The sequence below is a fragment of the Cydia strobilella genome, chromosome 7, assembly GCF_947568885.1.
Source record: "Cydia strobilella chromosome 7, ilCydStro3.1, whole genome shotgun sequence".
Classification (NCBI taxonomy): Eukaryota; Metazoa; Arthropoda; class Insecta; order Lepidoptera; family Tortricidae; genus Cydia; species Cydia strobilella.
The window spans coordinates 10,119,752-10,145,454 of NC_086047.1; the positions used below are offsets into that span (position 1 = coordinate 10,119,752).

At 37.3% G+C, this 25,703-nt stretch overlaps 3 protein-coding genes across 3 annotated transcripts in view; 1 reads left to right on the forward strand and 2 right to left on the reverse strand.

The window, feature by feature from the left end:
- Positions 1-18,167, forward strand: part of LOC134743147 (protocadherin-like wing polarity protein stan) — a 72,007-nt gene extending 53,840 nt beyond the window's left edge. Inside the window, exons 44-54 of the mRNA XM_063676491.1 lie at positions 385-582; positions 1,417-1,506; positions 1,598-1,714; positions 1,841-1,959; positions 2,404-2,562; positions 3,046-3,147; positions 8,966-9,179; positions 9,543-9,937; positions 11,067-11,138; positions 12,558-12,612; positions 16,115-18,167. Of these exons, the coding sequence (XP_063532561.1) occupies positions 385-582; positions 1,417-1,506; positions 1,598-1,714; positions 1,841-1,959; positions 2,404-2,562; positions 3,046-3,147; positions 8,966-9,179; positions 9,543-9,937; positions 11,067-11,138; positions 12,558-12,612; positions 16,115-16,154 (1,561 nt within the window). The 3' untranslated portion in view covers positions 16,155-18,167. The remainder of the gene's footprint in view (positions 1-384; positions 583-1,416; positions 1,507-1,597; positions 1,715-1,840; positions 1,960-2,403; positions 2,563-3,045; positions 3,148-8,965; positions 9,180-9,542; positions 9,938-11,066; positions 11,139-12,557; positions 12,613-16,114) is intronic.
- Positions 1-25,703, reverse strand: part of LOC134743078 (calcyphosin-like protein) — a 403,310-nt gene that overhangs the window by 221,175 nt on the left and 156,432 nt on the right. The window lies entirely within an intron of this gene.
- On the reverse strand, positions 23,382-25,675 carry LOC134743062 (V-type proton ATPase 21 kDa proteolipid subunit c''). Its single transcript, XM_063676349.1, has 2 exons — positions 24,889-25,675; positions 23,382-24,668 (listed from the first exon to the last, which is right to left on the reverse strand). The coding sequence occupies exon 1, from the start codon at positions 25,527-25,529 to the stop codon at positions 24,912-24,914; it is 618 nt and encodes a 205-aa protein (XP_063532419.1). The 5' UTR covers positions 25,530-25,675; the 3' UTR covers positions 23,382-24,668; positions 24,889-24,911.

A 25,703-nucleotide genomic window follows, 5' to 3' on the forward strand; every position in this document is an offset into this window, starting at 1 on the left:
AATTTTATAATTTTTCATATTTCACATTAATTTCGCTTTGCGCGTTAAAAGAAAAGTTGAAATGTATTCTTAAGGCGTTTCCAAGTTGGTATTCATATGAAATCTGTTGTTATTTATGCATTTCATTTTGCACAGGTAATTAGCCGTCGGGTCTAAAGACAACAATGCCATTCGTCGGCAGATAAGCTCTCAAGTGGATTCCTACATTTATAAAAGTTTCTACTATACTTGAGTTAATCTTGTTTTCATGTATCTGCTGAACTGCCGAATTTGAATATTTGTATTTAAATATTTTTTCGAGTGCCTTATTGTAGTCAACAAGCTCTTATTTTTTTATGGGTTGTTTTTGACTAGATATGTTAGTAAGCGCATGGATGTCCTCAGGATGTTGCTAGCCGTGAGCGTGGTATGCCTGCCGCTGGTGTGCATGGCGTGGGCGAGCGGGCTGGTGCTGGGCAGCGAGGCGGGCGCCCGGCGCGACCTGCTGAGCTCGGTGCTGGCGGGCAGCGTGGCGCTGCACGCCGCCGCCGCCTCGCTCGGCTACATCGCCTTCAACGTGCGAGTGCGCGACAACCTCAGGAGGTGAGCCGTCCGACCGTAATCATTATAAACCTATGGGAGTTTTAACCCTTAAATGCATAGTGATGTATGTATGTACACAACAAAAAACATATAATTTTATGCATAATTAGGTAAACTCTATTTGGTCCTGTATAATTATTTTGATCGTAAATTAATACACTTTCCTTCGTTTTATTGAAATTTGCGCAGTATTTAAGTTTAAAAAAATTACATTTCTTTTAACACGAAATGGCGGAAAATTGGGAAAATTTAATGATTTTTAATATGTAATTTAGGCGGTTTTTTCGGGGTTTGTAATTATTTATATTTAAAATCTTTATTATAGGTATATTACAAATAGTATAAATTTCTAATGGTAGTAAGATTTTTTATATCTTTTACCAATAATTGTATAAATTTACATAAATTATTATTTACCCTATGTAAATTCTAATACTGGTTAAGCAGTGAAAATCGATGTTTTAATTTATATTTTTATTTTTCCTAGAATCAGTAAACAATTATGTAAGACATATATTAATTTCAGGCAAAAAGAAAAAATCATGCATTTAAGGGTTAAGAGAAGCTTCATATTATAACATAGCCGTTCCCCCGACATCTAGTAAATTCTAGTATATTTTCGGACCATTAAAAGGAAGGAACAAATTTCTCAAACACTAAAACGACGAGACGAAGGAGATGTATTAGAACTTTTCGGCTTGGGTTAGTGGAGTGAAAAAAAACACCTGATATTAGCTCGACTATATCTAAATATAGATTGATGAAAATAATGAAACTATTTTAAGCGTCATAAAAACACACTAATTAAATAATTAATAATAAAACTTGTTTCAGAACAATGCTCCGGTGCATGGGCAAGAAAGTACCTTTGGCTGACACTTCAGTTATAGTTAGCGGCAGTGCTCAAAATTTGTCGGCTAACAGGTTAGTCGATTCTTCAAAGTTCTTACGAGTACGTTTTAAGCAGATAATCATATCAGAAGGCTATTTTAACATCTGGTTATTTTATCACCAGGTCCGCATTGGCGTACCACAGTGGGACTGAACCAGGCCGCCAGCTGAGAAACATCGGCATATCGGCTTCTTCGACAACATCTAGGTCGACAACGAAAACTAGCTCCAGTCCTTACAGGTAAAAAAAACTTCTGGCCCCACGTTGGGCGCCAAAAGTGAATTAAATTGGCGACGAGGATTAATACCCATAAAATATATTTAATGATTCTGTTTTATCTTTTAACTAATGTTTTCCGTGTTTTAGCCGAAGTGACGGTCAACTTCGTCATACAAGCACGTCGACGTCCAACTACAATACGAGTGCGAGTGACATGCCCGCTTACCTTAGAGGATTTGATTCTTCGCTACATACTCGTAGAGACGGTAAAATTCCATAAATTATTGTATTTGCTTTTATTTTGAACTCTTACCGTGTAATTTTACAATATTATAGGTACTAATTAAATCATGGTTACTTGTATCTTGTACTTTTGCAAAGTAGTACATTCTATTTTAAAGCTATCGTAATGCTGTAATGTTGAAATATTTAGAAATAGTGTTTACATCAGAATAAATTGGAAAATAGGTACTTAATCGGTGTACTCCGTATACTTAAATATAACTAAACCCATAACTCAACTCGAGACAGGTTTTTAATGTACTACGAAATTAAAACTATGACGACCTAGTTCAACGGATCCACTTAGGCCTTGTTTTCCAGGCTATCGATGTCCAGCGTCACGTTCTATACAAACTATGTGAAATTTCCTTGCAACGTGACCGTCAACGGAAACCAAGGGCTAACATAACTGTTCTGTATATTAATAGATGAGACCCGCCGTCGGCGACGAGCGCCAGCGGGCGCGGAGGGCGAGGGCTCGGACAGCGACAGCGACGGCAGCGCGCGCAGCCTCGACCTCGCCTCCAGCCACTCCTCCGACGACGACGAGACCAGTACCCGCCGCTCCGAACAACCCGCCAATCCCAGTCAGTATTTAGTAGTGCCATCCCCGTACCTCTGGGATATTCTACCAGAGTAGCACAGACCGGTGTAATGCTCCCCCGCACTCTGCTTATAGGTGTCGGCAGGAGAGTTGATGTGAATTATTACACTACACATACAGCTACATGGAGTATCTACTTATAGCAAAAAAATAGTGAATGAACGAATGAGTGAATGTGATTTATGAGCACGACATTTTACCTTGAAGAAAGTTTTTGGTCAGTCTGTCAGTTGGCTGTTTAACTTGCTACTAGTACGAAAAACAACACTAATTTCAAAATCCCGCTGTTATAATATAGTATGTTGTTGTGTGTGTGACCTCAAGTCTGGTCCCGATACCCATACCTGGCTACTCGATGCTTCGAGTAGCCAACTGAGCACTTGGGGACAAAATTAAAGAGGAACAGCTCCCAGTGACAACTGACAACCTTTATAAGCGAGTGTGAACAAATCACGTTTGTTTTTAGGGGACTGCGCTCCAAGCACCAACGGCGGAAGCTACTTACCGAATATTACAGAAGGTGCACCTTTAGGCATGTCGCCGCGATGGCCTTCACACATCCGCGAAGGTAAGTAAAAGCTTTGCACCTGCAATATAACGTACTCGATTTATTAAACATATCCATTTTTTGTATGAAAGGTAAAACGATTATTTCATAAATGCCTTAATTTATTTCCTCGTCCCTATTTTATACGAAAATGATACTAAACTTATAGATAACTACACGTAGGTAGAAACAGAGTGCAAACTGAACCTCCGGAGCCGCCTTTCCCCCCTCCGATACATTACAGTCTGACAACACAGGGGGCCTAGACAAATGACAATATTTTATAGAAAACGCCTATTGAAACTTAAAAAGAGGTAGATATGGTTGGAGAGCCGGCAGTAAAGTTTCGAACCAACGTGATACCGCGATGAGATGCACAATGGTTTCCCATAAAACTGATGCTAAGTCCGAATTTGATAGTCTGCCACGGCGGAACTAGCCGAAAGTACAAAAAAAATAGCCACTTCCGGTGCGAAAAAGGGGGGGTCATTTAACCCATCTGATACTGCAATAAAAGCTATGGCATCAGTTAGAAATTTACTGGTAGATACAGAAAAGCGAAATCTGCCAGTATGATTCCTGCCGGAAGTGCTTGGCATACGCTCTCAAAGGTGACCATCAGGACCCCTAAATTAACCCATCTGATACCAGCATGAAACCAATTCCAGTCGGTAGATATGAACCTTCTCTTCAGGAATATATAAGTCTGCCAGGGCGCTTTCAGCCGAAACACCTTGACATACGAGATTATGTGGCGCAACATCCGTGGTACCCGTATAACCCGTATTTTGGAATTGTACATATTACGGACATTTCAAATACTGCAGGCTTATTAATTTATTACTCTATGCTTATATTTGTATATTATTACGTTATTAATAACACATATTTATAATAAATTAAGTTAAAATAAATTAAATAATGTGATTAATATGATTAATAGTCATTGAATTAGCTATATGAATGGTTTGTCTTTGTCTGTCATTTTGACTTATGTATTTGTAAGAAAAGGATAAAACATAATTTAACTAATTCAGGCTCGTGAAGTTTTACGAATAAGGGGGTATTAGTATTCATTACTAAATCAGGCTTGAAATGCGACAAAATGATTTTTGGTGGTTTCTTTTACGCTTGAGGCGTTTTTTCACCTATTTGGTGTATCTATTTAATCACTATCTTATGTAGGGGAGAGAGGGGCAAGACGAGACGGGGTAGCGGCTTTATATGGCGACACGACTGACCAACCATCAGAATCCCGTTAACGCATGACGATGCGTCGCCATCATAGCAATCAGTTCGCACAGTGACCGGCTAGACAAATGGTGTCGTTAATTATTTATTTGCAAAAAAACTGTTTTTGCCATATTCCTTGTTATTTTTAGGGTTCCGTACCCAAAGGGTAAAAACGGGACCCTATAACTAAGACTCCGCTTTCTGTCTGTCTGTCTGTCTGTCTGTCTGTCTGTCTGTCCGTCTGTCACCAGGCTGTATCTCATCAACCGTGATAGCTAGACAGATGAAATTTTCACAGATGATGTATTTCTGTTGCCGTTATAACAAACTATAACTAATTGTTTATAACACCTGTATTCATTACCTGTAATGCACAATTGATGAATAAATGATTCTAAAAAATTCTAAAAACATAATAAAATAAATATTTAAGTGGGGTTCCCATACAACAAACGTGACTTTTTTGCCGTTTTTTGCGTAATGGTATTATGGTACGGAACCTTACGTGCGCGAGTCCGACTGGCACTTGGCCGGTTTTTGTGTTTATTTGGTTTGCGTTTGTTTCCTTATTATCACCAGCACATATATACTATTAATTTATTCCTGTGGCCCAGCAATCACGCCAACAGCTAAGGACTTGTTTGGTTTCAAGTACGGTTTTTTTTTAACAAAAAACTTTCGCATTTCATTAGGCACATGGGGCAAGATGGGGTACATCATGACGGTCGTAGTTTTAAAGTGATAAACTGATGAAGAATTGCGGATTTGAATTTATTTATTCTTCTCTTGTAGAACGGTGAAAAAGTATAAAATAAAGTCAAATAGAGGAGAGTGGTTAGAGGCCAAGAAAAAAGCGGTGGATGCTGTTATAAAGGGAAGATGGGGTACATGGTAGCTGTAAACACATTTTCTGTCCCTCAGACGACTTAAGAAATAAAAGTAAAACAGTTCGTGAGAAGTTATCAGACGATGGACCCAATAGCCAAAAATTGAAGTTTTGTTTAGGCCCTAAATATAATATTTCTATGAATCATTCTTATCTTGTCCCGTAGGGGTTCCCCATCTTACCATACCTAGGGACAAGATGGAGAGAAGGCACTTTCGGCCATTTTAATTTATTTTTAATTTAATTATCTAACAAGAGAGTTCCTAGTAAGTGTTGATTATGAAAGACTGATTACCAAAGATAAAATTAAAAATAACATAAACTTAAAAAGAATTGCATTTTCAGTTTTATTGGACTTGAAACATTAAGTATCCCGTCATGCCCACCTCTCCCGTACATTTCTTGACGTTGACGCAAAAATGACGTAGTTTAACATTCAGGGTGCTGTTTTATAATACTACAAATTGAGATAACTAATTTATTGACGACCGGTCTGGCCTACTTACTGCCTGCAAAGTCGACTGTCTTGGGTTCGAATTCCGATAAGGGCATATATTTGTGTGATGAACTTTTCACTTCCATAAAGGGCTATACTCCAGATGTACACCTTAATCAGTAGCTTCTTGCTTTTACATGATAAACGGGATTTCAATAATTGTTTCTTGTGGTTGAAAGCTTTTTTTGCCATATATCAATCCTTGCAACGATGTCTGGTGTGCACCTGGAGTCCCTGGTAATTAAGCTACCTAAATATTTAAAACTTTCAACCTGCTGAATTGGGATGTTGTTGAGAACTATTGGAGGATGATTAGTTTTGCATTTTGAAGTTGTAAGGGTCTTAGTTTTCTTTATGTTTATCTTTAAGCCTAATTAGTTAAATACTGTGTCCATTGTTAACATTAGTAGTAGTAGTAGTAGTAGTAAAACTCTTTATTGTACAAAAACAAACATATAAAACAAGAGAAAAACGCATCATTTGTACAAAGGCGAACTTATCCCTTTCAGGGATCTCTTCCAGTTAACCTATGAGCAATTGAGGGAGAATTGGAGAACGGTAGACATCAAAGCTGTACTAAACGGCATAAAAGAAAATATTTAGTTTCCTGAAAGACAGGTAAACCTATAACCTACAGTAGACATTAGATGTTCTAGTTGAGCTGAAGTTTCTGCAAACGCCGCGATTTCGTCTGCAAATCGTACAAAATGTATTTTCTCCCCATTTAATTTTACCCCTCCCTTGTCTATTTCAAATGTAAATTGGAAACGGGACTTAATCGCGTATTTAAGTTTTAAGATTTACCTCCGACGTATCGAGTACGGCGTTATTCCCGTGGTCTCGAAGAATAATGTGTAAAAATCGTGAAAGTGAGATATATACATATATGTATATGTTTTCTTCAATTGCATTTATGGTTTGTTGTTGGCAAATACTAGTTAATAAATTCGATGTCTATGACAACTAAAACTAAATAATTCTATTCACCCCTTTCTTTCTTTTCTTATGTATATCGATCGACCCCGTTTTAAGGATGGTTATCGAGAAAATTGCTGGTTTTCTTTGATTTTCTCTGAATTAGGCGGGTAAAAATTGATTTCACAAGTGCACAATTGAAAAACTAACAAGGGACTCAAATAAAAAACCGGCCAAGTGCGAGTCGGACTCGCGCACGAAGGGTTCCGTACCATTACGGAAAAAAACAGCAAAAAAATCACTTTTGTTGTATGGGAGCCCCATTTAAATATTTACATTATTCTGTTTTTAATATACAACAGGCAACAGAAATACATCATCTGTGAAAATTTCAACTGCCTAGCTATCACGGTTCATGAGAGATACAGCCTGGTGACAGACGGACAAACGGACAGACGGACGGACAGACGGACAAACGGACAGACGGACAGCGGATTCTTAGTAATAGGGTCCCGTTTTTACCCTTTGGGTACGGAACCCTAAAAATGATGTAAAATGTTCATATTTGGATTATTGGTAAAAAACGTCCTTGACGTTGAAAATCCTGTCTTTTCACAATAAGTATGTAATAATAATAATTTTGTTCATTTTGGTAAATAAAGAATATTGTAATTTGAAATTATTTTATTATTTATATATAAGGTGCTAACAAATTAGCTACAGATATTTTACGAGATGGTACTTTACACTAGAACAATTAACTTTTAATAGAAATTGAGAAAATTTCACATAATTTTTATTTTATTTACCGAACAAAATAAATACACTATAATTCTATGTAAAAAAGAATCATCATGTATTTAACTGCTTGTGTGTCTTAAATGTCATTGTCAACGTGTCATTTGATTTATCAACGTGAAGTGGCCAGTTAAGTTTTATATTTAAAAGAGGTTTTAGAATCTGTTCAATGAGGTATCATTTAATTATCTCATTAACAGAGTTTTTTTACAAAGCAAATTTGTTTTCCAATTTTCTCAAAATAACATCATAAAACCTATAATGTTTCATACTTACATATACTTCAGGAGCCGAGTACTATCAACTGTAAAGATATCGGTAGCTAATTTGTTAGCACTTTTATAAGGCAAACAAAGAAGTACAAAGCCGTAAGCAGGTATTAAATTAATGCCCAAATTATATTGTGTATATTAATAAATTTGAAATATATGTTATTAATGGCATAAAAATATACAAATATAAGCATTAGGTAATAAATCATAAGCCTGCAATAATTAAAATGTCTGTAATCTGAACAATTCCAAAATACAGGTTCCACGGATGTTGCTCACATAATCTCGTATGTCAAGGTGTTTCGGCTGAAAGCGCCCTGGCAGACTTATATATTCCTGAAGAGAAGGTTCATATCTACCGACTGGAATTGGTTTCATGCTGGTATCAGATGGGTTAATTTAGGGGTCCCGATGGTCACCTTTGAGAGCGTATGCCAAGCACTTCCGGCAGGAATCATACTGGCAGATTTCGCTTTTCTGTATCTACCAGTAAATTTCTAACTGATGCCATAGCTTTTATTGCAGTATCAGATGGGTTAAATGACCCCCCCTTTTTCGCACCGGAAGTGGCTATTTTTTTTGTACTTTCGGCTACTTCCGCCGTGGCTGACTATCAAATTCGGACTTAGCATCAGTTTTATGGGAAACCTTTGTGCATCTCATCGCGGTATCACGTTGGTTCGAAACTTTACTGCCGGCTCTTCTACCAATATCGCAATTATCACACGATTTTTGGTTCGCATCTGTCATCTCGTCTCTGTACGTTCTCACGTTTCTATTTTCCTTGGCCGATAAACACTTGTTTAAGAAGGCAACTGGCCAGGACAAGCTACTATGAACTATTTCATTTTTATTTATTTATTTATTTAAACTTTATTACACAAGCAAAGAAAAATGTACAAATGGCGGACTTAATGCCAAAAGGCATTCTCTACCAGTCAACCATTAGGTCAAACAGAGACATAAATGTTGGTGCAGGATAGATTCATGAATTATAACGAGAAATAGAACCAAAAAAAAGTCAAATATTATGTATATATATATATATAAACATAATAAAGTAAACTAACAAAATTATGATTAAATACTAATACTTATATGATATATAAAAGATAAACTAATACATATTAGTACATACAAGATGGAGAACATTATTTAAATTCTTCTTCCATTTTATTTTATTTTTACTATTTATTTTCGAACTCTAAAACGGAGCGTTTTAACTTGCCGTTCCCGCAGATCCAAACCGGGCCGACGTGAGATGGTCGGGCGAGCCGGGCTCGGACACCGAACGGCCGCTGGCCTCCCCCTCCCCGAACCCGCTGCCCGTGCCCGACCTCACGTCCGACGTGTACCAGCTGAGCCGGCGGAGGGTCAAGCCCTCCATCCTCGAGAACGTGCACGACACGTACGTCGCTAGCGTCGATGCGTCCCGGCTACCGCTCGACAACAGGTGACATTTTAATTACACTTTTTCGTAATCGGCAATCGTCAGTTTTCGTTAAAAATGGTAAGCATAAATGCCCACTATTTCTTAAGCAATACATATTTGAAGGCTATTTTGAATTATTGGATATCGACATTTTGAACGCAAGCGATCAAGCAATTTAAAAGTATATAAATCAGTCTGATATCGATATAATAATCGATTATAAGTTCAATCTATCAGATATGAACATTCAAGTATATTATTTGAGATTATTTTGTATGGAACTGTTTACAGCTCTGACGGAAATTTAGCAGTTTTTTATTGCTATTTCTATACCAGCGTTCGTAACCATTGTTCAAAAACATAATAAGCATTTATCCCTTCTAGATATGGAGTCATGGAAGACGAGCTAATGTACGGCGTGTTGCCCACCGACACCGAGAAACAAGTTCCATACGACCCGAACTACCCGATATCGCCCACCATGTACCGGCTACCCGGCAACCCGTACGGTTCCAAAACCTACCTCTCGTCCAGGACATCTGACTACGGCTACAGCCCTACCAAATACCTGAACACGGACAACGTCTACGGGTCCAGGGACTTAGTCACCACTAGGGACCACGACGGGTACCCGCCTAGAGACTTCAGGGATTCCGGAATAGCCACCATGCTCAAGAATGATTATCAGAGGAAAATGGAGTACGGAGACTATAATGATAGGATGTCGGAAGGATCAGACAAACACCATCCGCACGATAAATACTCGTTCCCTTTCACAGGTAGGTGCGATTAGATAAGATAGTGTGTGTTGTTATTGTGTTTTAAGATTTGATGTGATGTGTGAGTTTTCAATGACAAGTTCTAGGTATAAAAATAGTACATTACGATACAAGTGCGAAAAGTAGGAAATCCGCAACGAGTGGCGATAGCTTAAAACACGACCGAAGGGAGTATTTTAAATTGACACGAGTTGCGATTTACTTTTTGGCACGTGCATTGTACGTTTTACAGTACATAATTACATATGGCCCTTTAAATTTTCGACATAATACGCACGTATAGTGCTAGTTACCGCACTAGGGCGGTAAATTAGCACCATATGTACTGTAAAAATTATTATACCACGATCTCAGTTAAGCATTAAATATATTTATTATCAATATTAAATATGTACTTCTTTAAATCCAGTGCAAAAAGCACAAAAAGCTATTAATGCCACACAACAGAATTAAAAATTTATAAAATATATGATGGACATGATTTGATCGGATTTCTGTAACTTTATAAACTAAAATATAACGTTAGTAGTTGTACCAAAAGCTGCTGCGAACGTGTTATCTCATAGTTTTCCATTGTTACTCATTAGTTGATTGCTGTCAAGAACATTGTGTCACGAGTCTCAGACTTTTGTACTCAACGAACGAATGAACATTTTGGTATAATATTTCGTACCGTTAAACCGCTTTGTTTTTGCCCTCGAGGTTATTTTTTTCCATTTACAAAGATACATAGCGGATGGAAGGGACATATTTACTCACTTTTAGTCCTATATAGGTATTTTTCTCTTGATAAGATGTTCAATGGCTGACGATGATCACTCTCGCAAGGACAAACTTGCAGGGTTTCACGGTACCTTACTACCTACCTACCTACCTACGCTACCTTATTTTCTAAAGGATTGTTTGCCCATTTTTTCACCTCTTTTTACTTTTTTTAACTTGCTTGACCAATATACCGACAGCCGCACGCTTGCGTTGCAATTTATAGTGTGGCAAACCAATTTTGTTAGCAGAAAAGTATGACAAATAAAAATAAAAATAGGCATGAAGGATCGATTTCGCCTTTTCGTACTGACAATAGTTGGTTTGCCAGACTATATCTAGCTTTTGACCCGTTGTTTTGCTTTAGCGGAGGAAGACCACACTAACTTGCGCGGCGTGGCGCCACCGTCGGTCCGTAGTAGCGAAATAGCACACCCAGGTAAACCTAGCCGCAATGCAACTTTATTTTATTTGCCGTACCTACCTCGATAAATCAATATTATTTTCGTTGTCTTGGTTCTGATCACTGCACAATATTATTTTTGTATTTTATGAAACTATTTAAAATACATAAGTACCAATTATTTTTCACAACGACGGGACTAAATCGCGATTAAGTCCCGTCGTTGTGAATAATAATAACGTAAGTACCATTCATATAATACATATATCTCTCTCGTCTCGTTACGAAAATATTTAATGAGAGGTAAACTCAAAAGACCGCTGTGTGTTTTTGTTTGTGCACTCGTTTATTTAAAAAAAACCTATAGTCCGTCACATTAGTTGAGGACAGAAAGCAAAACAACGAAAAGTAATTTGTTCCACCTGTTTTTAACTTTTTTGTTATTATGTTAACCCATCATTATTAAAAATATCAGTCGGACGGTCACATCATGCAAAAAAGCGAGCCAAAAATATGTGATGGTTATTGTAATATTTATAATAGTCCGCCATCGGCCCATCGCCATATATCGTCGTTGATGGCTATGGGCACAACTCGCTACATGTTCTTCCTCCTTTATGGGTTAAAAGGGTTCAATTAAAAATTGAAGTAGATTTAAAAAAAAATGCATTTCTTTTTTGTTGTGTACCTTGTGAGTTTTTTTAGTTTAGTAGTAAAGGTTAATTTACGAAAGCTGACACGAATGGAATGAAAGAAACTTTTTTTATGCTATTTATCATAAAGTAGGTATGTACATAACAATTGTGCTACAAGCTACAAATAAATAAAAGGATTTTATTTCGGACATAAATCCAACTCCATTCCTCGCCAAACAGCAGACTGATTGCAGTGGTTTCTGAAGCTACATATAAATTCCTATCTGTTGCCACCAGTCTCATCTGGGTATCAGATGACGTAAATTTCACTTGTTTTTGTCACCGGAAGTGGTACTATTTGTTTTTTTTTAATACCACGTCAGTGGCAAACAAGCATACGGCCCGCCTGATGCTAAGCAGTCACCGTAGCCTATGGACGCCTGCAACACTGGAGATATTACAAGCGCGTTGCCGATCCTTTAAAAACCTGTACACTCCTTTCGTGCATTTTTCGAGCTTTCGGCCAATTCAATTTTTTTTACTATTTTTTCGAAACTTAGCATCACTTTTATGATCCGAACGTGTGCCATGAGGCTTATTAGGGTATCAGATGACGTAGCAGATCATACGGTCGCCGCCCGTACTATTTATAATATGTACTTACGTCGTCTCGTATCGTATACGCACGACAGTTGGATTAATCTCAAATGAATCTCTGCCATCGCTTTAAAAAAAAGTGTTCACCACGAAATAATAAATTGATAGGTTGTATTTAAATAATGCCCAAATATATAGTCCTTACTTTTTATGTTTTATCCAGGAGACGGCCAGCAGCCATTGGGAGCGCCTTTAGCGAGCATGGGAGAAACGAGCGAGTGAGTTCCTAATGCAAAACTATTTCAAAAAGCATGACCCTAAATTTTATTGCATGCGTCCATAAAATTCAATTACTTTTCTCTTAATGTCATTATTTCAAAATTACATTTGAAGTCGAATTAACACCCTCACTTCTATAAAAACCACTTACTTACATATTAGACAAAGTAATTTTATATTTCAATTACCTATGTTATTGAAATAAATCTATCACCGGCCTTGGGCAAAGGAATATGTCAACACTTTTTCTAAAGAGTATGTGCTCAAATATTCACGTAATTTGACTTGCAGAACTCACTTTTTTAATAAGAAAAAATATTTTTTAATCAGTTACTCACTTTTTACTCAAATTTCCTTTTATTCCACAAAAAACAGATTGAATGAGGAGAAGTCAAGGTGTTTAGATTTACTAAGCGCGCATCTTTTTCAATAAGTGTGCGTGGCAGTGGCCGTCTTTCAGGGGCCCTTTTTCAATAAGTGTGCGTGGCAGTAGCAGTGGCCGTCTCTCAGGGGCCCTTTTTCGTGTTTTTGTTTGACAACGTGACTAAAGTAAGGACGCTAAGCACGAATAATTTCGTACATGGACCCGCCTGTTCCTATCTATTGCATGCGCATAATTGTATTGCTATCCCGCCGATGGGCGGACACGCGCCATACATCAAAAATAATTTTGGTTTCTATGTGTGAACGGCACGTCTGTACACGCCTCATGCGTCATTGTATGAGTAAGTTGCTTAGAAATCGAACTGAGCGTTCGCCAAAAGGTCGTCAATCTACTGTCGCGGGGCGAGGTAATTCTAATCGGGGCGGGGCGGTGCGTGGCCGTTCTGTATGATAATACTATTACTTATTCTGTGGCGATGATGGCGGCGGCACAGAATAAGTAATAGTTTTTAAGCAACTTACACAATGACGCATGACGCGTGCACAGACGTGCCGTTCACACGTTTGATGTAATATATAGCGTGTCCGCCCTGTGGCGGCGGTCAATGCAACAGTGCGCGTGCGATAGAGATAGGAACTAGGCGAGTCGATGTACGAAATTCTTTGTCCTTAGCGTCCTTACTTTAAAAATGTCAAGAATATTCATTCACGATATACGTATATAGATAGATACCTACCATTTGACATTTGACCACCAAGCATTTTGCGAATCATGTTGTTGTTATGATCCCATATTTTTATCTTTAAATTTTAACACTTTAATTGAAAGAAATGCGTCCTTGAAGACATAACGCAACTGAATTGTTACTAGATGGTGGCGGTTGTATGAGAAACACTCATTGTAAATCATCTTTTGCTTTACTAACGGTGGCGTTGCCGCGCGCGCGATCATCCATCGTAGGGAGGAGGTAAACACTTTTTATAGTATGCATGTATCAGGAGTTTCCAACCTTTGGGACGCGCCCCTGGGGAACTTAGAAGTACAAGGCATGTCCCAGGGGAGTTGGTAGAGCTTTATAAACCTTGCCTTTTTACTACCTACCAAATTTTTTTAATGAGGTTAAACACCTAAGAGGCTTGGTACAAAAAAGGTTGGGAACCCCTGACCTAGATCTATTAATTGCTGTGTCCCTTGAATGAAAAGGTAAAGTATGAGATATGAAAATAATGTAAGTAAGGTAAACGGCCCAATGCTTGACGTTCTAAGGCCCAATAGGTGACACCCTTAAGGGGTCCACTGACTATCAGTCCGCCGGACGATATCGGCCTGTCAGTTGTTCGGAACGGTCAAATTTTTGTTCTAACTGACAGGCCGATATCGTCCGGCGGACTGATAGTCAGTGCACCCCTTTAGTCTGTCACCTCTATTGCTAATGACGTAAGTTTAATGATGTCATGTACTGGGACAGTGACGAGAACTCGGACGTCTACCTTATCTGCTGTAACTGTAAACATAATTCACTAAAACTGTCATTAAAGTTTGAATCTTCTTGCTTTGCCACTTCATTAGGGGACGTCACAGTTTACTTCTTTAAAAATATTTCCTATTCTAATATTTAAAAAAAATATTCGTATGTGTCATCCGCAGTTTATTATTGAGGTCTGACATTGTTATATTGTTTTGTTGGCTATTTTGTGTTGCTGCCTTGATAATTTGAAGGCATTTTTAAATTACCCTTTACCCTTCTACGTAAAAACAAAAACAAGAGTGTCCACTGTCCAAGTAAACCTTATTACATTGTAATAAGGATAACTGTGTGGCCAACTAGCTCTATGATTAATTGTGGAAGGAACTTACAATTTTAAACAAAAATAATAATAAAAAACCGGCCAAGTGCGAGTCGGAGTCGCGCACGAAGGGTTCCGTACCAGTATGAAAAAAAAAACAGTAAAAAAATCACGTTTGTTGTATGGGAGCCCCATTTAAATATTTATATTATTTTGTTTTTAGTATTTGTTGTTATAGCGGCAACAGAAATACATCATCTGTGAAAATTTCAACTGTCTAGCTATCACGGTTTATGAGATACATCCTGGTGACAGACAGACGGACAGACAGACGGACGGACAGACGGACGGACAGACGGACGGACAGACGGACAACGGAGTGTTAGTAATAGGGTCCCGTTTTTACCCTTTGGGTACGGAACCCTAAAAAGTGTCGGGCGGGATTCGTCCTCACCGAACCACTCCCTACCCTAGTCGGTCTTATGAATGGTCCTGGGTACGAACCCCGGTACGGTTAGGTACTATATTTGTTTCCGAGTCATGGGTGTTTTCTATTTGTATACCTATTATCCTCCTAAGGCCCAGCCATACCTATGAAAAATCTAAAATTTGCCACTGAAATTTGAACCTATTGTGTAGGAAATAGAGTTGATTTTGCATTGTTTGAAATTTCAACGAAACAAAGCATAGGCGACTTCCAATTGTATATGATTTAAAATTCATCGAACTGAAGAAGTACTATTACTATAGGTAGGAACTTGGGCCTTAGGAGGTTATAGTTATCATAATGTTGTCTAAGTACTCACAACACAAGCCTTGTGAGCTCACTCAGTTTGAATGGCATCATAGTGATCAATTATATTATATGTACATATAATGCTTTCAGTAAAAGGACAATTAAACGATTTATAGTGTCATACTTAGTGTCATAGTACGGAATTCAAACTCACATCGAACAAATGTACGAAATTGTACGCTAATTATAAAAAAATGTACTACATGTACATACGAGAAAACGATGATCAATCTGTCACCGTTAGCAAGTATACTTTCTGGAGGGCGCTATCTATTTCACAATGTTGTAGTCGAGTCGAAATACCGCCCCGCCCGCTAGAAAGTATGCTTCCTAGCGGTGACAAATTGATCGTCGTTTTCTCGTAAGTAGAGATGTAGTACATTTTTTAATTAGCGTACAATTTCGTACATTTCTCGTACATCTTTTTGATGTGAGTTTGAATTCCGTACGATACCATATGTCACCGCTGGACAGTATGAGACGATTTATGACCAAAGAAATATGAGTAATGTATTCAATATTTTATTTTTCAGGAAATCTACTACTGAAGATGACACAGAAACTAGAGTTTAAAGACAACATCACTATAGTACAAGATTTCCAATGAATCTCAATTAGTTTATAATTTTAATACGGTACTGTTTTCATGTACGTACATACCTAGTTATCATTTCTATAAGACTGTCGTAAACTATAAAAAACATAATTGAAGGTACCACTGCCATAGTGTAGACTAACTGCTATTTATTTTATTTAACAATTCACTTAAATTAATTTTAGTAGGATTAATCACAAAATAAATACTCAGATAGTTTTTATAAAATACTCAGTTTAGCACTCGCCCGCCTCTCGGATATCAAAGACTATTTGCAGGCAAATTTTGATTATGATTGTTCGAATAAGTAGGTAGGTTTGACGGGACTTGTGCAAAATATAAGTTTTGAACTCACTATAGGCTGTCGTTTAAATTGTGAATGCTAGTGAGGTAGAGGAATCATTTCTTGGGTACTTTAATGTAATCCTCAGGTTGTTACATTATGGAACAGTAGTGAGTGACGTCAAAATTTTAGTCTTGTAAATAACTTAAGTGTTATAACATATAAGAGGATGCATTTTGTATTGAAAATATCTCAATTTTAGTGTACAATATTTGAACAAGCAGAATAATGAAAGGATTGACATTGCTGTCGCTGTCGCTTGATCTTGGAGTCGCAGGTGTGGTTTTATGGATAATAAGTAAATAAACGTTACTCTAGATTTCAAGGACAGAGGCGCCCTCTGAGTAGTAAAGTTATTAACATCACGGGTTATATAAATATCTAGTTCTAGGAATATTATGCAAAATGAAACATAATAATGTATTTTTATATAAGAAACCAAAACTATTATAAAGTAGGTTATACATATGATAGGTAATTTAAATGCAGTAAAAGTAAAAATGGCCACAACGCCAACAACTTGTGTATGTAGATGGCAGATTTAATTACAGTAGGTATGTTTTAAAACCTAGTGTGATAGTAAATGGATACTTTTATTTGATGTAAATATAGGTTTGTGTGAATTTGGAACGTTTTACGAAGAGTCCACCTATTTTGTAAATAATAAATAGATTTTTACACTTTGTAGCATTTTATTAGTAGGTAATAGTGAAATGTTGAGAAAAGCTTTATTTAGGTATTTTCTAATGTATAATTGCCATAAATATAACGATAAGTTTGTAGTGCACAGTGTTTCATGTAGTCCGGCAATGACTTGTAGGATGTTTGGTTGGTATGTATGAGTATTAGGTACCTATCTTTGTATCATTTAACAAGTATGTCCACTTGAATGTTGTCAAAACTCTTAAAATCGCCTATAACAGACACTGAGGCGATGTGATGTAATACAGGTGTTTCAGGTGTTTGATATCTAGCTAGGTACAAAGCTTTATGGGGGTATTAATAGCTGAGCTAACTACCTAATAATCCTAATGTTTAACATTTTTAGCCATTTTAAAAATGCTTAAATTTTTAATAAATAAATAAATTCCAAATTTCGTCTTAAAACATGTCCAAAAAGGTTGAAAAATACCTCGGGTATCACCCCCTTAAAGCTTTGCATTTTTAATTTCCTTATTTCCGAAAATCACAGTTATTTACCAGAAGCAACGCTCTGCACAGACATAATGTAGTTTGTAAAATCATCAGTATTGGATGGATAGATAATGGACTATGGTATGATGATAAATGATGAGTGATTTTAGGAATTAAGAACCTGAATAGGCGAATACACTTCATTTCATTACATTACATTACATTTCGGGTGAACAGCTTAAAATGTCACAAACCTTTACAGTTCACATGTTTTCCTCGTGACAATTAATAACATGCTTTATGTGGTAGACGATAAGTTCCAAAATTCATTTCAAGATCTTTCTTGTAACAGATATAAGTTTGTTAGCTCAGTTAGAATTTACACATTCCAGTTTTGTGATATCTATTTCGCACTTAATTTATAACACATACAATTATATTATAAAAAGGTACAAACATCGCATCCGAATAAAATTGTTTTATATGAAAATAAAATATTTTATTGCTAAAGCAATGTCCGCTTTTTTTGTCACCCTGAATGTCCTGCTTGGAGGTAAGAAAAGTGGTATCTAAACGTAATCTGAGCACATTAAGTAGGTAAGTATCGTAAGTACGTACATCTAACCAAGAATAGAAGAAAAGATAGGATACTGCACCGCGAACAAGCTTAATTATTTACACGAAGTTTGAGGTTTTTAAGGCTTGGCCAAACGCACGGCGTGCGTGACGCAGCGCCGCGTGGACGCAAGGGGCCGGCGGGACGCAGTCTGACGTCGCTAACCTGTTAGCATGGGCGGCGGTCGTTTTGTTTTTAAAATATAACAATGCATAGCCGGAGGTCAAAGAAACTTTATTGCTCAGTCTGCTTTGTTGTGTGATAATAGGGGTTGAGCGTGAACGGTAGGGGACTTGCTTACGCTTTACGTAGGCGAACACTCAGCGGCGCGGCGGGCCCAAGGCGTTCGCGTTCGCAACGAGATCGCCCACGTAGGACACATCTATAGGTAGGTATCAAAGGATTGATTCACCCCGCTTCGGGTTCGCGTGTTGTTCGCCTACGTAGTACCAAGTAGTACGCTGCGTTAGACCCCATTTCCAGGTCAGGTCCAATAAGTTTATTATCACTCTCGCTTGAACAATTCACTGGCCCACTAATTAGTATTGCTGCTAGACTTGTAAAATTCTAATTATATTATGTATGTATTGTTACTTTTATAAAATTAGCCCCAGGAGTCCCGTTTTATAAACCCGAGTGTCGATGTCAAGTTATCGAACGAATGAGGGCTACCGCGTTTAATTTCGCCGCTAGGGGCGCTACTGTAGATGGAGGTATTTCAAAATGTCAAATGCATAGAAGTTTGGGGGTTTCAAGCTTTGTTATCGGAAGTTTTTACTCCTTAATCATAATTGTGGTAAATCTTTGTCCATCTTTGATTATATAATCATGGTAAACATTAGATATAGCTCAATAAATGTAAGTAGTTTAAAAAAGTTAAAATACAGGGTGGGCCAGTGATAAATGCATTTGAAAAAAAAAAACAATTTTTAAGTATTTAAATAAAAATTATAATTAGAATTTGGGATAAAGAAATAAATTTTACGTTTAAAAATTAAATCATTAAGATGTCGTCCGTAGCGGTTGCGGCACTCTTCCAGTCTTGCTTGTAAATTTTGAAACTTAACAAGACTTTCGTGTTAAGAGATTTCCTGGCTCCGAAACTTCACGAATCGTATGGTTTAACCATAATGGTTACAACAACAACACATGGTTTCAACAAGACGGGGCCACCTGCCATACAAGTAACGTGACCCTGGAAGTTTTGCGTGAAATGTTTCCTCAAAAATTGATATCGAGGCGAGGTGACATTGCTTGGCCTCCCAGGAGCCCTGACTTAACTTCGGCAGACTTCTTTTTGTGGGGTTACTTGAAGAGTAAAGTGTACTCAAATAATCCGACAACCACAGCAGAATTAAAAGAGAATATTCGTCAAGAAATCCAATCAATATCTCCGCAACTTCTAACGAGTCTTTCAAAATTTACAAGCAAGACTGGAAGAGTGCCGCAACCGCTACGGACGACATCTTGATTTCTTTATCCCAAATTATAATAATATTTTTTATTTAAAAACATAAAAATTGATTATTTATTTTAAAAAAAATTAAATGCATAACCCAGGCCAGGCCAATGATAACAGGCCCACCCTGTATATGCAAAAATAAACAGGTTGAAAAAATTACACATTTAGACGTTAAAATACCTTTACTCTTACCTCTGGACCTACATCTAGTGGCGCCAACTGGTGAGTACAAATCGGTAGCCCTCATTAGGTGAGTTTTAGCATAGAGTAACTTATACTAGAGCGGTACTGTCATAGTAAATTTTGTAACCCCAGTAAATTCACTGCCATCTGTCGACACACTTTAAAACTAAAATTGAAGATTTGTAAAAATACGATTAAATGTATTTAAATATAGATAAATGATTTTTTTTATTTGCATTAATTATTTTGTTGATTTTGACCCATGTTCTTTCACTGATATGCGTTAAAATTGTTAAATAACAAACGAAACCGTCAACGCCATCTATACGACTGTAGGCCAAAACTAGTAGCGCCCTCTGAACGAGAATCAAATTTTCTTGATTTTCAAGGCACGTTTTTTCTTAGACTGTATCCATCTATTACGGAGTTATATCAATCTTTGGTTTTAGAGAGCAGCACCTGCTAACTTGCCACAAGATGACAGAGCCACGCCCGCAGTCCCTATAGGTAATAGACAACAAGTGGCATGTAATCCAGAACACAAAAGAAGTCAAAACACAAAAGCAGTCATCCAGACGCCACGTCCCGAAGTGTCAAAACTGAAATTGAGTCATGTAAGTCATGTATTAACAAATTAATCGTTCTTTGACGTTGAACCTGCGGTGCGTACCTATATATCGGTCATTGGCACAGAATAACTAATTTGGCGTCCAAAAGATTAAATGAATAGGGGGTATTACTGCAATGTTCTGCCACCAGAGTGCAGCACTATATAGCCTTTTTTGTAAACCATAGAAACTTATACATATCTACTGTGCCTTTAACAGTTTTTTGACAAGTTTTCAGACAATATAATTTATAAGAAAAAAAAACCGACTTCAATGGGGGATGCCGCTGAAAGTTTACTTATTGTTGATAGTGCACTCTTAGATTCCAGACAATGAAATGAAATAGCATATTTTGCGTAATTATCCTAATCCATCTTTTGACAAATTTTGCCTAATTGCCTAATTATTATAATATTGCCTAATAATGTAGAAAAGGAGGTAAAACCACCCACTTTTCTAGTAGCATTTCGTTTTTGTAAGGGTCGCAGTTCTAACCTAACCTACTTTTCTGATAGCATTTCGTTTCTGTAAGGGTCACAGTTCTAACCTAACCTAACCCACTTTTCTAGTAGCATTTCCGGGTCCGGGTCTGGGTCCGGATCCGAGTCCGGGTCCGTGTCCGGCTGTCCGGGTCCAAGTTTGGGTCAGAGTTCGGTCCGGGTCCCGATCCGAGTTGGGGTCCATGTCCAGTCCGGGTCCGAGTCCGGGTCCAAGTTTGGGTCTGGGTCCATAAGGAAGAGAACAAATCGCCAAACGTGAACTATGTGTCATTGAAGAGTTCCATTCTGATCATCATCAGCAGTTCCACTTAATCAAATGTCACTTTTTTAAATGTAAATGCTGGATTTGTTGATGAAAATACAAAAATCACAATATGTATGCATTTCACATTTGAGGAGTTCCCTCGGTTCCTCATGGGTCTCATCATCAGAACTCGAGCTTGACAAAAATATGCCTTAAAAACTTAAGTTGCTTAACAAACATAAAGAAGAGGACAAATCGCCAAACGTAAACTATGCGTCATTAAAGAGTTCCATTCTGATCATCATCAGTAGTTCCACTTCATCAAATGTCACTTTTTAAAATGGAAATGCTGGATTTGTTGATAAAAATACAAAAATCACTATATGTATGCCTTTCACATTTGAGGAGTTCCCTCGATTCCTCGTGGATCCCATCATCAGAACTCGAGCTTGACAAAAATGTTTCTTGAAAACCTAACTTGCTTAACAAACATAACGAAGAGGACAAATCGCCAAACGTGAACTATGCGTCATTGAAGAGTTCCGTTCTGATCATCATCAGCAGTTCCACTTCATCAAATGTCACTTTTTTAAATGTAAGTGCTTGATTTGTTGATGAAAATACTAAAATTACTATATGTAAGCCTTTAACATTTGAGGAGGAGTTCCCTCGATTCCTCATGGATCCCATCATCAGAACTGCGTTTTGACAAAAACGGGACCAATCTGTATGTATATACTTACAATCAAAAAAAGAATTTTCAAAATCGGTCCAGAAATGACGGAGTTATGGAGTAACAAACATAAAAAAAATAAAAAAAAAAATAAAAAAAAAACGACCGAATTGATAACCTCCTCCTTTTGAAATCTTGAAGTCGGTTAAAAAATGGTTAAAAATATGACATTGATGCATCAAGGCGGTTTGTTTACAGAGGATCTACTGGGAAACGCGAATCCGAAATTTCGATATCTGCCTCTTTATCGCTCGAATATGCAAGAGTGACAGAGATGTTAGATAACGAAATTTAGATTTTCTAGTTTTGCGATAGACCCTCAGATTGTGGTAGTGGCGCACTCTACACAGAGTTTCGCGTAATATTCCCTATTGCCTAGGTAGGTACCTAAATCCGGTCTCGACGAGGTTTTTAAGGTAGTATCAAAATTGTAAACATTTGCATCACCAATAACTCGGGTACAGAAAAGACAAAAGTGAACACGGTGCCGTGTCACATGTAAGTCATGTAAAACAAGAAGACGGACAGTGCACAAAATCACGTTCCTCCAATATTCAGCGCCAACTATTTAACGGAAGTTGAGTTAATTTGACAAAGGGGTCTGCCCAGAATAAAATGGATGTGGATGGAACTGAGACCTGCTTTAAAATAACTACTTACTTCCGTTCAATAAATCAATAGATGGTGCTGCGGAATCCAAACTGGAAAGTAGAGAGAGCGCCAAACAAAATGAAACTGAGACCAGAGCGGTGTCAGCATGGTTGCATTTTTATCACCTGTCACTTTCGCACTTACCTACTTGTTAGAACGTGACAGGCGATAAAAATGCTACCGTGCACTGCGTTAGTGACGTCATCTGGTAATAACCTAAATATTGGAGGAACGCGATTTTGTATATATACATTATCAGTCTTCTTGTTTTATTCGTCCATGGTGTGACTGACGTACAATTTTAGCGTTGTAGCGTGGAATCTGGAAATTGCACTCACGGAAGTCACGGACCCATTTCAAAATCCACCCATTCGTAATTTACGCCTTTATCGGCCATGAACTGACAATGAATTATGCGATAACGTCACAGAACAGAACACACACTTCTACCTCAGGGTTATTCCCAGATGGTACCACCAAGTTGTTACCATTGGCACATAATAAGTAATAGTATTATCAGGGTGTCTACTACAAACCGAGAAAAAAAATTCCTTACTTTCCCTGACTATCCATGACCATTTCTTTCTAATTTCAGTCATCTGGTCAATAACAATATTGTTATGGTATGAGTAAGTCAACAACTGAATTAGTCCAAACTTCAAGTTTGACATGAATTTGACTGCATTCCTTCAGTCCAGTTAACTTAGAATTTTCAGTAAAAACGAAATACAACAACTTTTATCTATTTATTCATCAACATACATAATATCTACATTTGCACAAATAAAATATTTACTTAGAATTACATCAGTAGTTTACTTAGGACTGACATAATACTTTCGATTTTTTTTAATTCCAAAACTGTGTACACGACATTGTGCCTTAAGTTATCAATAAAAATTGAATTTCAATACTCATACACAATCTATGGCATTAACTTCAACACCTATAGTTAAGTTTAAAGGGATACAAATTTACAAGTAGATATAATAATAATAAATAAGCGTGTTCACAAGAAATAGGAAAGCAAACATATTTACAATTGAAGTATTATTTTGATTGCATAAATTATAAAATAAAATTGAACTGCATTGAAACAACTAGTTCCTGCATTAAGGTTCTTTTCCACTTTGTGACTCATAATAAACAAAGGCGTAATAAAGCCTAGGCCAATATGTTATTTAAATAAATACATCAAGAAAATACATTTTACTGATAATGACAGGTATATGAAACTTCTCTAACACTTTCTGATATATCTAGTGATAATCTCATACAATACAATATATAATATTGAAAATACATTTAATATGTCTTAACAAAGTGTTTGGAAAACAACCTTAATTTTAATGTGATATACTCAAATTAGTTTATGTACAGTACATGTATGGGTGGCTGCTGGGAGGCCAATAAACACTTATTCAAGTTGCACGAGGTTCATGGAATGTTAAGCCTTTTACAGTGACTAGATGCCACATTGAACTAATCATCAAAAGCCATGATCGATACAGGTTCATAATGTATAGTTTGAGTTATCAATAACAAAAGTTTAATATCATTTTTGATATGACACATGTATTATTTAATTCAATGTGAATCCAGTCACTAATAACCCCTAAGAGTCAGCTTAGTTACTCAAAAGTTCACTGAGTTTACTGTTAAATTGTCAAAAAACACTCCAGCTAAAAACTGATTCTATCCACAAATAAAATGGTCTGACAGATACCTGAATCCTTGGCACAAAATGCAACAACTTAAGTAAGATGAGGTTTTATATTCAAAATTGTAATCTTGTAGAAGTGCCAAAGTCAGGTATCTTTTACAAACATGAAGTTATCTATTTAACAAGTTTAAACATCACATAACACATCAAAGTAGTTAGGTCGTAGTAATACAAGTAACACTGCAGTAGTATTGAATTCAAGCTATACTGAATAATTTACCATTCATTGGATACTTTTCTCAGCACTGTTTGTGTCTCACACTTGGTTTTACAGGCGATCCAGTGCTGTTGCATACTGAAAATAAAATAAAACCATAGTCAAAATTGTGTCTCATACTAATTAGTATCTAATACATTTTGCACACTCAGTGAGCTGAATTTTTTTAGTTTAATAGTACTGCAAACCAGTCACACTATAATAATAACAAATATGCCGTATGCTTGATTGCCACCGACATGGTATAAAAATAAATAAATAGGATTGCAATAGTTACAACAAGTATATTAGTACTCACACTTAATTTTAAGTTCTGTCTTCTTAAGCAGCACCCATTTTGACTTTTGATGTCATGTAAATACCAACAATGAGCCCAAATAGACCAATGGCTGACCCAAAGATTTCAACAATGAGGATCTTCACAAAAAGTGCTGCATTGGCTGCGTCAGAGAGGGCCGCTCCAGATCCAACAATTCCCACAGCGATACCACAGAATAAGTTTACAAGGCCGACAGCCAATCCAGCTCCAAACATTACATAGCCAGCCATGTAGTTTTGACTCTTGATACTGAAGTCTGTCAAGGGTTCAGGGTATTTTTCCAGCATACCAGATAGCACGATGGCAGTGATCAGTCCGTAGATAGCCACGGCCTCGCAGAAGATGACGGAAATCAAGTTCTTGGTCTTGATTCTGGGCGCCTTAACACCTCCACCGACTATGCTCACGCCAACGGTGTGGATACCTGCCGCTGCGCCGACCACGGACAGTGACACGGCGAAGGCTATGCCCAACGTTGCCCACATGTAGGGCGACGTATTCTCCAGGAACCATCCAAAGCTGATTTGCTCACCCTTTCCGTTCAATAAATAGTACATGGAGAAAATGGGAACCACAAGGACTATTATGAGCCCAGCCAAATAAGTTAAGAAGTACCTCATCTTGATGTTGTGTTGCACTAAATTGGAGCTATTTTACACACGAATCCCTGCAGGGACGGCTTTTTCTCGCCCAATTTTTGCCTTGACAGAAAACTAGAGGATAGAAGTCTTGTGATCACAAGATGTCAGAGACAACAAGAGTGTTGCTAGATGTCAATTAAATTCTTGTGATTC

Excerpts from the sequence above, each read along its gene's own strand:
- LOC134743062 (XM_063676349.1), bottom strand. The coding sequence starts at position 25,529 with ATGAGGTACTTCTTAACTTATTTGGCTGGGCTCATAATAGTCCTTGTG.